General features: G+C 38.4%; 3 protein-coding genes across 3 annotated transcripts in view; all 3 read right to left on the reverse strand.

Moving 5' to 3' along the window:
- LOC113829910 (uncharacterized) overlaps nucleotides 1-901 on the reverse strand; it is a 1,130-nt gene extending 229 nt beyond the window's left edge. Inside the window, exons 1-3 of the mRNA XM_070127685.1 lie at nucleotides 647-901; nucleotides 351-478; nucleotides 1-141 (exon numbers count right to left, since the gene is read on the reverse strand). The exon at nucleotides 1-141 is cut by the window's left edge and continues 229 nt beyond it. Of these exons, the coding sequence (XP_069983786.1) occupies nucleotides 1-141; nucleotides 351-478; nucleotides 647-901 (524 nt within the window). The remainder of the gene's footprint in view (nucleotides 142-350; nucleotides 479-646) is intronic.
- Nucleotides 902-2,721: 1,820 nt separating this feature from the next.
- On the reverse strand, nucleotides 2,722-4,722 carry LOC113816585 (uncharacterized). Its single transcript, XM_070127686.1, has 3 exons — nucleotides 4,684-4,722; nucleotides 3,107-3,234; nucleotides 2,722-2,887 (listed from the first exon to the last, which is right to left on the reverse strand). The coding sequence occupies exons 1-3, from the start codon at nucleotides 4,720-4,722 to the stop codon at nucleotides 2,722-2,724; spliced, it is 333 nt and encodes a 110-aa protein (XP_069983787.1).
- Nucleotides 4,723-8,524: 3,802 nt separating this feature from the next.
- Nucleotides 8,525-9,573, reverse strand: LOC113816583 (cuticular protein 47Eg). Its single transcript, XM_070128213.1, has 3 exons — nucleotides 9,493-9,573; nucleotides 9,001-9,128; nucleotides 8,525-8,779 (listed from the first exon to the last, which is right to left on the reverse strand). Exons 1-3 carry the CDS (start codon nucleotides 9,502-9,504, stop codon nucleotides 8,614-8,616), a joined length of 306 nt encoding a protein of 101 aa, XP_069984314.1. The 5' UTR covers nucleotides 9,505-9,573; the 3' UTR covers nucleotides 8,525-8,613.
- Nucleotides 9,574-10,000: the final 427 nt, after the last annotated feature.

A 10,000-nucleotide genomic window follows, 5' to 3' on the forward strand; every position in this document is an offset into this window, starting at 1 on the left:
TCCTCGCCAAAGGCTCCCTGGTTGCCGTCCGCCGCCATCCCGTCGTGGTTCACGGGCACGGCGTTCGACTCCACCACGCGGTAGCCGTCCTCGTCGGCCACGTACTGGACGTGGAACTCCTCGCCTTCGGGGGACGTCCAGCTGGAGGTGGGTTCATTAACGATAGAATATTGGCATGATATCTAATTATAGCGTCGTATCAGTAAAGTAGCTAGATTCATTATTTATCTTTAATACATTCCTTTCCTAATGTTACGATTCGAAACATATTCTAGAAATGGCAGACGATTATGAGGATTTGGCTCTCTGCTTTACATTTACCGCTTTAAAATCACTCTTAATTTGCTGACCTGTAGGATCCTTCCACGTGCTCCCCGGCGTTTCCCTCCTGCTGGTGCTGGTGATCCTCGCCCTCGAAGTCCAGGATATCTGGCCGAGCCGTAACCAAGACTGCCACGGCCAAAACTACGAATAGTGTCTGCAAAGGGGAAAAATATGATCACTTTTGTCATTGCTTACATATTTACCAGTAATTTTTCGTAGTAGTAGTAGAAAGTCCTTAAATGTTTAACTCTTATTGCACAGTGTAAATGCTGCAGTTTAGATAATCATTTTATTTCCAAAGAATGATTTAAAAAGCACGAACCATAGACTTCATCATGAAGAAAATTTTTCTAGGTCCGCACTGTGTCCGATAAAGCAATGCTATGACATACACGTCCCTCACAACAGGGCTTTTATACCCAAACCTACAGCAGAGCCACAGTAACGCACTGACCTCTCTGTCTTCGGCTCGCTGGACAACGGAAGGCCAGGCCATGAAAAAAGGAAATAAAATATATTGTACTGTTTGTTTAGGGCTTTGGACCAAGAGGGTGAAGGTCACTGAGTCGATGGACATGATTATGGACTTCCTCGTACTTTGGTGACTTTTTATCTGGTATTTAATGTGTTTCCTCTTTCGTCAAACACACACGTAAACATACACGCGTAAACACAATTGCATTAACATACATGTTTCATGGATAGATAGATTAAGTAGATATAGGTATACATATACATTTAGATATAGATATGGAAACGAGCTATATAGATATATAAATATTAATACATAAACATATACAAGTATATAGACATATCTATATCTGTGTATCTACACACACACACACACACACACACACACACACACACACACACACACACACACACACACACACACACACACGTATATATATATATATATATATATATATATATATATATATATATATATACATATAGATACACACACATATACACATCCATTTATCTAATTTTTATGACGAGCCATTGTATATCTGTATAAAAGCTTATACATATGTAAAGCTTATATAGCTTTTATACACACACACACACACACACACACACACACACACACACACACACACACACATATATATATATATATATATATATATATATATATACATACATACACACACACACACACACAAACACACACACACACACACACACACACACACACACACATATAGCTTATATAGCTTTTATAGCTTTTATACACACACACACACACACACACACACACACACACACACACACACACACACACATATATATATATATATATATATATATATATATATATATATATATATATATATATATATACATACACACACACACACACACACACACACACATATATATATATATATATATATATATATATATATATATATATATATATATATATATATATATATATATATATATATATTAGCGCCTGAGTCGACTCGGTGCTCGGGGTTTCAGCTCAATCTCGACGCGCTGACCGCCGACCCCAACACTCCCGGGCAGTGTTGGAGTGTCTCCGGAGGCTGCGTCCGTGCGGTAAGGATTTACACCTGCACTTTCCTAACGATTTTCTTCTTGTATATTTCTCTTTCTTCTATTTTTTTCTTTTGTTTGTGTATTTGTTTTCGTCTTTTTAATACGAATTGTGATTTTCAAATACATTACGATAAAAGAAATATTGTTTTTTAAATTAAATTATCCAATTAATGATAAGCTATATTCTTTAAAGCAAAGCTAATACGATAATTGATTTTTTTAAAAATTGTTTCCTTCCCTCTTTTTTCAAATGCCTATTCTAAAATTCTAGTTTCTTAGTTTCTTCTTTCTCGTGACTTTTATTGTTCAACAGAGATAGGAAATGTTTAGTAGATTCCTTGTATTCTTTCAATCACTAAATTTTTCCGCATCGATCCTTGGTTTTGTTCTCTCGTTACTGTATTTTTTTCGGACTCCATATGTATTTTTGTCTTCGTTTGCTTTTTGCCTTTGTGTTATTTTGTTTTGTTATTACTAAGCTTTCACTGCATCACTGCTACTGCCGGAATGAAAAGTTGTGTAACCTATAGCATGTAGTATAATTACAGTACAGAAGCGTTGTATATCACCTTTTTCCTTGTATTTTTATCATTAAACAAACAAGAGTTTATGTTTAATATTTTATTTGTATAACTGTCTACATAGCAATAACACAAGTCTGTAGTTATGATGATAGATTATTATCATTCTAACTAGATTCACATCGTTCTCTGCCTCTTTTCTCCATTCACATCGTTCTCCCCCTTCCATTAGTCTCTCTTTTTCTCCATTTTTTATCGTTGTCCATCTTCTCCTTCCAATCAATTCTTTCTCATTTTCTTCCTCTATTTATTGTTCTCCTCCTTCTCCTTCTTCCTCGCCAAAGGCTCCCTGGTTGCCGTCCGCCGCCATCCCGTCGTGGTTCACGGGCACGGCGTTCGACTCCAGCACCCGGTAGCCGTCCTCGTCGGCCACGTACTGGACGTGGAACTCCTCGCCTTCGGGGGACGTCCAGCTGTATGGAGAATTTTCCATGATTAAAGTTGGATTGTTGTTAGATGTAACACGTTATGGTATCTATTAATCCCTTCTAGCCTAATTACAGTATATTAATTTATTGCCTACGTGATACGTGATCCCACTTCCTAGTACTTTGTGATTCAAAATATATTTCAGAAGTGTTAGCAAAATTTTAAGGTGGTATATCTTTTTGGCGTCCTTAAGTCATGCTAACCTGTAAGATCCTTCCACGTGCTCCCCAGCGTCTCCTTCCTGCTGGTGCTGGTGATCCTCGCCCTCGAAGTACAGGATTTCTGGCCGAGCAGCTGCCAGGACGACCACAGCCAAGAGTACGAATAATGTCTGCAAGGAAACACTGGTCACTTTCACCCTTCCTCGCATACTTGGCAATGGCGTTTCGAGGTTGTCTAAGTTATTTAATTAATCTTAACGGAGAGGAAAAATAGCAATGTTAAAACGCCAGAAGCTTCCAAAAGGATACAAACCATAGCTTTCATCGTAGGGCAATTTCCCGAGGTCCTCCCTGTGTCAGCCGAAGCAATGCACTGATAAACACCTCCCTCATAGCAGGTCTTTTATACCGAGCGAAGAACCGCACCAGAGACACAGACATAGGCTAACTTCCTTCATCTTCGGATCATTGGAAAAGTGAAGGTCAGAGTGAGGGAGAAGAGGAAAAGAAAAACAAAAGAAAGAAGGATACCGTTGTTTATTCTGGACTCTAGAGGTATGACAGGAAGGCCGTTATATATGAGGGGAAAACTTCAGCGTGGCTCGGTTCGGTGGGGTCTGGTCAGGTGGAACGTCCTTGTGAAGTTCGTACTCTTTATATACGTTTGTTTTTGTCGTTATTAGAGTACTTTTTATATCATTGTATTTTTTCCGTCTTTCACGCCCCACACACACACGCTTTGTGTGACTACGTGTTAGTAGTTATATGGTAGGACACGGTACCATGGTGGAACCAACAAAGGTCACCCTTGGCCCTACTCCACAACATACACACACATATGTGTGTGTGTGTGTGTATGTGTATATATATATATATATATATATATATATATATATATATATATATATATATATATATATATGATGGAAAAACTCACAATTTACAAAGTAGATTTATTGATATAAATCTAGTTTGTGCATTGTGGGTTTTTGTACGGCGAACTGACGGCGAGGCTATTTTTTTAAAGGAAGAAAAATAAACATGTTCTCTTTTTAAAGTCTGAGATTTAATGCACTTACGCTGAAAAATGCATCTGCAACAGGCTTTACTAGGTTTCAGGCTTCAAGCATCAAATTTTGGTTTAAGGCTTGAAGGGCGGTGATTAAATGATGATATAAAACAGTAATACGCATTATAATATTCTTTGTCTAGAAAAAAGCTGTAATTATCGTTTTTCATCTAAAATTTTCATAGGTAATCGAGCTACAAATGAAATTAAAGAGAAATAGACTAAATGAAACCCGAAAATATAACGAAGGCTTTAAAGAATAAGCATCGAAATACTGAATAAGCAAACCGCGTAAAACACCAGTTTTTCCAGAGAGAGAGAGAGAGAGAGAGAGAGAGAGAGAGAGAGAGAGAGAGAGAGAGAGAGAGAGAGAGAGAGAGAGAGAGAGAGAGAGAGAGAGAGAGAGAGAGAGAGACAGACAGACAGACAGACAGACAGTATATGTGTAAACGTATATGTGTGGCACTGCTTTTCTTAAGGCCCTATCACGCTAACACTTTTCCGTCATTTTTCCGTATGAACGCCCCGCATGCAAATGGTCTGAGCCTACTATCAGGTTAGCAAACATAGACCCTGTGTGACCAAACATGGCGCCATCTGAGTGAGGTCCCGGGAATCACACGAGCATTCTCATACACCGCATTATTTTAGAGAAATATAGTTATGTAAAGGAGACTACTATACTGTATGTGGAAATATTTTCAAATATTAGCTCATATCTAAATTAACTTATTCTCATTTATCAGTTTTTTCCCCTAATTGTATACATCATTCATATCACAGGTTCAGGACGGAAATGGTCGCTTTCGTCTTCGTCTGGGAGGCGTTCGACATGCATGCGACCCATGCACAAAGACTTAAATTCACCTGGAGACATATAAAATTAAGGAAAAGGTACTTGTGTGATAGGGCCTTTACGTAAAACTTAGGTGACCAGTGTCTAAAGCGATGGCGATTTTTTTCTAAAGAGATGCCGATTTTTTTCTAAAGTGATGCCGATTTTTTGCCAATCTCGATTTAAGAAAAATAGACATGCAGCTCGGAATTCACACCTCCAGAACAGTCCCGTTGGAATGTCTGATATACAATAAGAATTACTGTAATATACAAAGCAATTGATATCCATTTTATAGTTGTATTAATAGCGCATTAAGCAAATATTGTGTTATAAGGATGGTATTAAAGTGAAAGGAAGAACAGATTAAATGTATCCCTGCTGTAGGTCGAATTTCGTTATTTTTCATTAATCAAATACAGCTGTATACTGTAGATTGTAGTAGCTTTCTTCTCCCTTGCTCTCAGAAGTTACCGATCTCCATTTGATCCTTTTATTAGGACACTTTCTTCCCAGGAACGTATATATTTGTACTTTGCTTCTATTGTTTGTGCTGTTTCATTGCTTCAATATTTATTTTCCATATAATATTGCCGATTTAATCAATAGAAGACCCTATTACTGTTCTGTTAAGATAATCTCTGCTGTCGATTGCCCAGAAGCTTTGTCGTGTAAGTCTTTAGCAAAGGACTGATATGTAAGATATATTCTGCTATGTAGTGTACTTGGAATCACGGGAATTAGACAACTTTTGAGGAGAATATATTACTGGTGTTTTATTAACATACCGGTCTACGTAGCAGAAAGGGACCAATGTCGCACCATAAGGATTTTAGATAAAATTATCATACAAAAAGGGTTCCTTTTATTCTCCTTTATTGTTCTTTCTCCTCCGTTTTCTGTCTTCTTTTCATCGTTCTTCACCCTTCTCGGTGTTTATCGTTCTCCTCCTTCTTCTTCCTCGCCAAAGGCTCCCTGGTTGCCGTCCGCCGCCATCCCGTCGTGGTTCACGGGCACGGCGTTCGACTCCAGCACCCGGTAGCCGTCCTCGTCGGCCACGTACTGGACGTGGAACTCCTCGCCTTCGGGGGACGTCCAGCTGTAGGAGGAGGATATGGAGATGGGGAAACGTTGGTTTGTTATCAGGTCTACTTCTTCATGTTGATCAAGATGATTTCACTAAACAATTGGTGTCAGTATCGTTGCCTACGAGACACTTAAAGTATTATTTCTCCCAACATTATGATCAAAGCTACATTCTTAGAACTCTAAAACGAGCATAAAATCTCTCATATTTAAAAGCCTCTCTCCAAAATGGCATCCTTCTGACCTGTAAGATCCTTCCACGTGCTCTCCGGCGTCTCCCTCCTGCTGGTGCTGGTGATCCTCGCCCTCGAAGTCCAGGACGTCTGGCCGAGCCGACGCCAGGACTGCCACGGCCAGGACTGCGAGCGCCACCTGGGGGAGGATGTTGTTGGTTTGCTGTTTATCTTTATATCAACACGTGGCGGATTTGATGTGGGATAGGAATGGCAATGGGGATGAATAGCATGATGACATATAGGGGGTAGTGACAAAATTGATGTAATAATTATAATACTGTAATAATTAATGATAATACTGTAATAATTAATGGTAATACTGTAACAATTAATGATAATACTGTAATAATTATAGTGACAATGATAATGGTTGAAGTAAAATTAATGATAATGATACAACGGTGATAATCAAAATGAGGGATTAACCTCAGTTAAGAAAGCTATCAACATTAACAATTAAAAAATATACAACAAAGCACCGACACGCACCACAAACTTCATCTTAAGCCCAATTCTTCCAAGAAAAACCAACAATGGTATCCCAACAGTAGACCTTTCCCGTGCGAGGCGAAAGACCGCTCTGACGGATCCCAGAAGCGCCGGTTCTTTTATAGGCGAAGCAAGTAAGTCTCCGCTCGACACACTACGATTGACTGACCTCCTCGTCCTTGCTTCGTTGACCAAGGGAGGTCAGGGGCAGACTACGAAAGAGAGAAAATGCTGCTTATTTCAGGGCACATGTGGTCGACATTACAAAGGAAGAATGAAAGGAACATTGTGCTATTGATTGTGGGGGAAAGTGCATATGTCTATTCACTGATTCCAAAGAGTAATGAGACTCGTGTTTGCTAATATTAATACTAACTATGTATGTGTATGTACATATAGGCCTATATATGTGTGTGTGATATATTTATTTATACATGTATATATGCACATACAAACATATATATATATATATATATATATATATATATATATATATATATATATATATATATATATAAATATATATATATGAATAAATATACACACACACACACACACATATATACATATATTTGTGTGCGTAATATACATATATATATATATATATATATATATATATATATATATATGTATATATATATTTCCGTTATTTTTCCGTATGAACGTCCCGCACGCAAATGGTCTGAGCCTGTCACACAGGTAGACTACCACTACGACCAGGTTAGCAAACACAGACCCCGTGTGAGCAATCATGGCGCCATCTGAGTGAAGTCCCGGTAATCACACGAGCATTCTCATACATATCGCATTATTTTACTGTATGTGGAAATATTTTCGAATATTAGCTCATTTTTAAATTAACCTTTTCCCGTTTATCAGTTTTTTTTTCGCTAATTGTATATATCATTCATATCACAAGTTCAGGACGGAAATGGTCGCTTTCGTCTTCGTCTGGGAGGCGTTCGACTTGCATGCGACCCATGCACAAAGACTTAAATTCACCCGTAGACATATAAAATTAAGGAAAAGGTACTTGTCTGATAGGGCCTTTACGTAAAACTTAGGTGACCAGTGTCTAAAGCGATGGCGATTTTTTGCCAATCTCGATTCAAGTGTAATGTCAGACATGCAGCTCGGAATTCACACCTCCAGAACAGTCCCGTTGGAATGCCTGATACACAATAAGAATTACTGTAATATACAAAGCAATTGATATCCATTTTCTAGTTGTAATAATAGCACATTAAGCAATTATTATGTGTTATAAAGATGGTATTAAAGTGAAAGGAAGAACAGATTAAATGTATCCCTGCTGTAGGTCGAATTTCTTTATTTTTCATTAATCAAATACAGCTGTATATTGCAGATTGTAGTAGTTTTCTCCATTTGATCCTTTTACTTGGACTTTTTCTTCCCAGGAACGTATATATTTGTATTTTGCTTCTATTTTTGTGCTATTTCATTATTTCAATATTTATTTTTCACATATCATTACTTCCGATTTAATCAATAGAATACCCTGTTACCATCCTGTTAAGATAATTGTCGATAGCAGACAAGCTTTGTAGTATAAGTCTGTAGAGCAGGACTGATATGTAAGATGTATTCTGTTATGCGGTGTACTTGGAATCACGGGAATTAGGCAACTTTTGAAGGGAATATAGTGTTTTATTAACATATCGGTCTACATAGCAGAGAGGTATCTTCACTGTCGCACCATAAGGATTTTAGACACAGTTATCACAAAAAAGGTTCCTTTTATTCCCCTTTTGTGTTCCTCATCTGTTTTCTGCCTTCGTTCCTTGCTTTCATCGTTCTTCATCCTTCTTTATGTTTATCGCTCTCCCCCATCTCCTTCTTCCTCCCCAAAGGCTCCCTGGTTGCCGTCCGCCGCCATCCCGTCGTGGTTCACGGGCACGGCGTTCGACTCCAGCACCCGGTAGCCGTCCTCGTCGGCCACGTACTGGACGTGGAACTCCTCGCCTTCGGGGGACGTCCAGCTGTAGGAGGATAGTAGATGGCGAAACGTTGGTTTGTTATCGTCTACTTCTTCATGTTTATCAAGATGATTTCACTAGACAATTGGTGTCAGTATCGTTGCCTACGAGACACTTAAAGTATTATTTCTCCCAACATTATGATCAAAGCTTCATTCTTAGAACTCTAAAACGAGCATAAAATATTTCATATTTAAGTCTCTCAAAAATGGCATCCTTCTGACCTGTAAGACCCTTCCACGTGCTCTCCGGCGTCTCCCTCCTGCTGGTGCTGGTGATCCTCGCCCTCGAAGTCCAGGACGTCTGGCCGAGCCGACGCCAGGACTGCCACGGCCAGGACTGCGAGCGCCACCTGGGAGAGGATGTTGTTGGTTTGCTGTTTATCTTTATATCAACACGTAGCGGATTTGATGTGGGATAGGAATGGCAATGGGGATGAATAGCATGATGATATATAGGAGGTAGTGACAAAATTGATGATAATACTGTAATAATTAATGATGATACTGTAATAATTAATGATAATACTGTAATAATTAATGATGATACTGTAGCAATTAATGATAATACTGTAATAATTATTGTGACAATGATAATGGTTGAAGTAAAATTAATGATAATGATACAACGGTGATAATCAAAATGAGGGATTAACATGTTAAGAAAGCTATTAAAATTAACAATTTAGAAATATACAACAAAGCACCGACACGCACCACAAACTTCATCTTAAGCCCGATTCTTCTGAGCAAAACCGACAATGAGATCCCAGCAGTAGACCTTTCCCGTGCGAGGCAAAAGACCGCTCTGACGGATCCCAGAAGCGCCGGTTCTTTTATAGGCGAAGCAAGTAAGTCTCCGCTCGACACACGACGACTGACTGACCTCCTCATCCTTGCTTCGTTGACCAGGGAAGGTCAAGGGCAGACTGCGAAAGAGAGAAAATACTGCTTATTTCAGGGCACATATGGTCGACATTACAAAGGAAGAATGAAAGGAACATTGTGCTATTGATTGTGGGACAAAGTGCATATGCCTATTCACTGATTCCAAAAAGTAATGAGACTAGTGTTTGCTAATATTAATGCCAACTATATATGTGTATGTACATATAGGCCTATATATATGTGTGTGTGATATATTTATTTATACATGCATACATATATATATATATATATATATATATATATATATATATATATATATATATATATATATATATAT

Source organism: Penaeus vannamei, chromosome 12 (assembly GCF_042767895.1).
Source record: "Penaeus vannamei isolate JL-2024 chromosome 12, ASM4276789v1, whole genome shotgun sequence".
Lineage (NCBI taxonomy): Eukaryota > Metazoa > Arthropoda > Malacostraca > Decapoda > Penaeidae > Penaeus > Penaeus vannamei.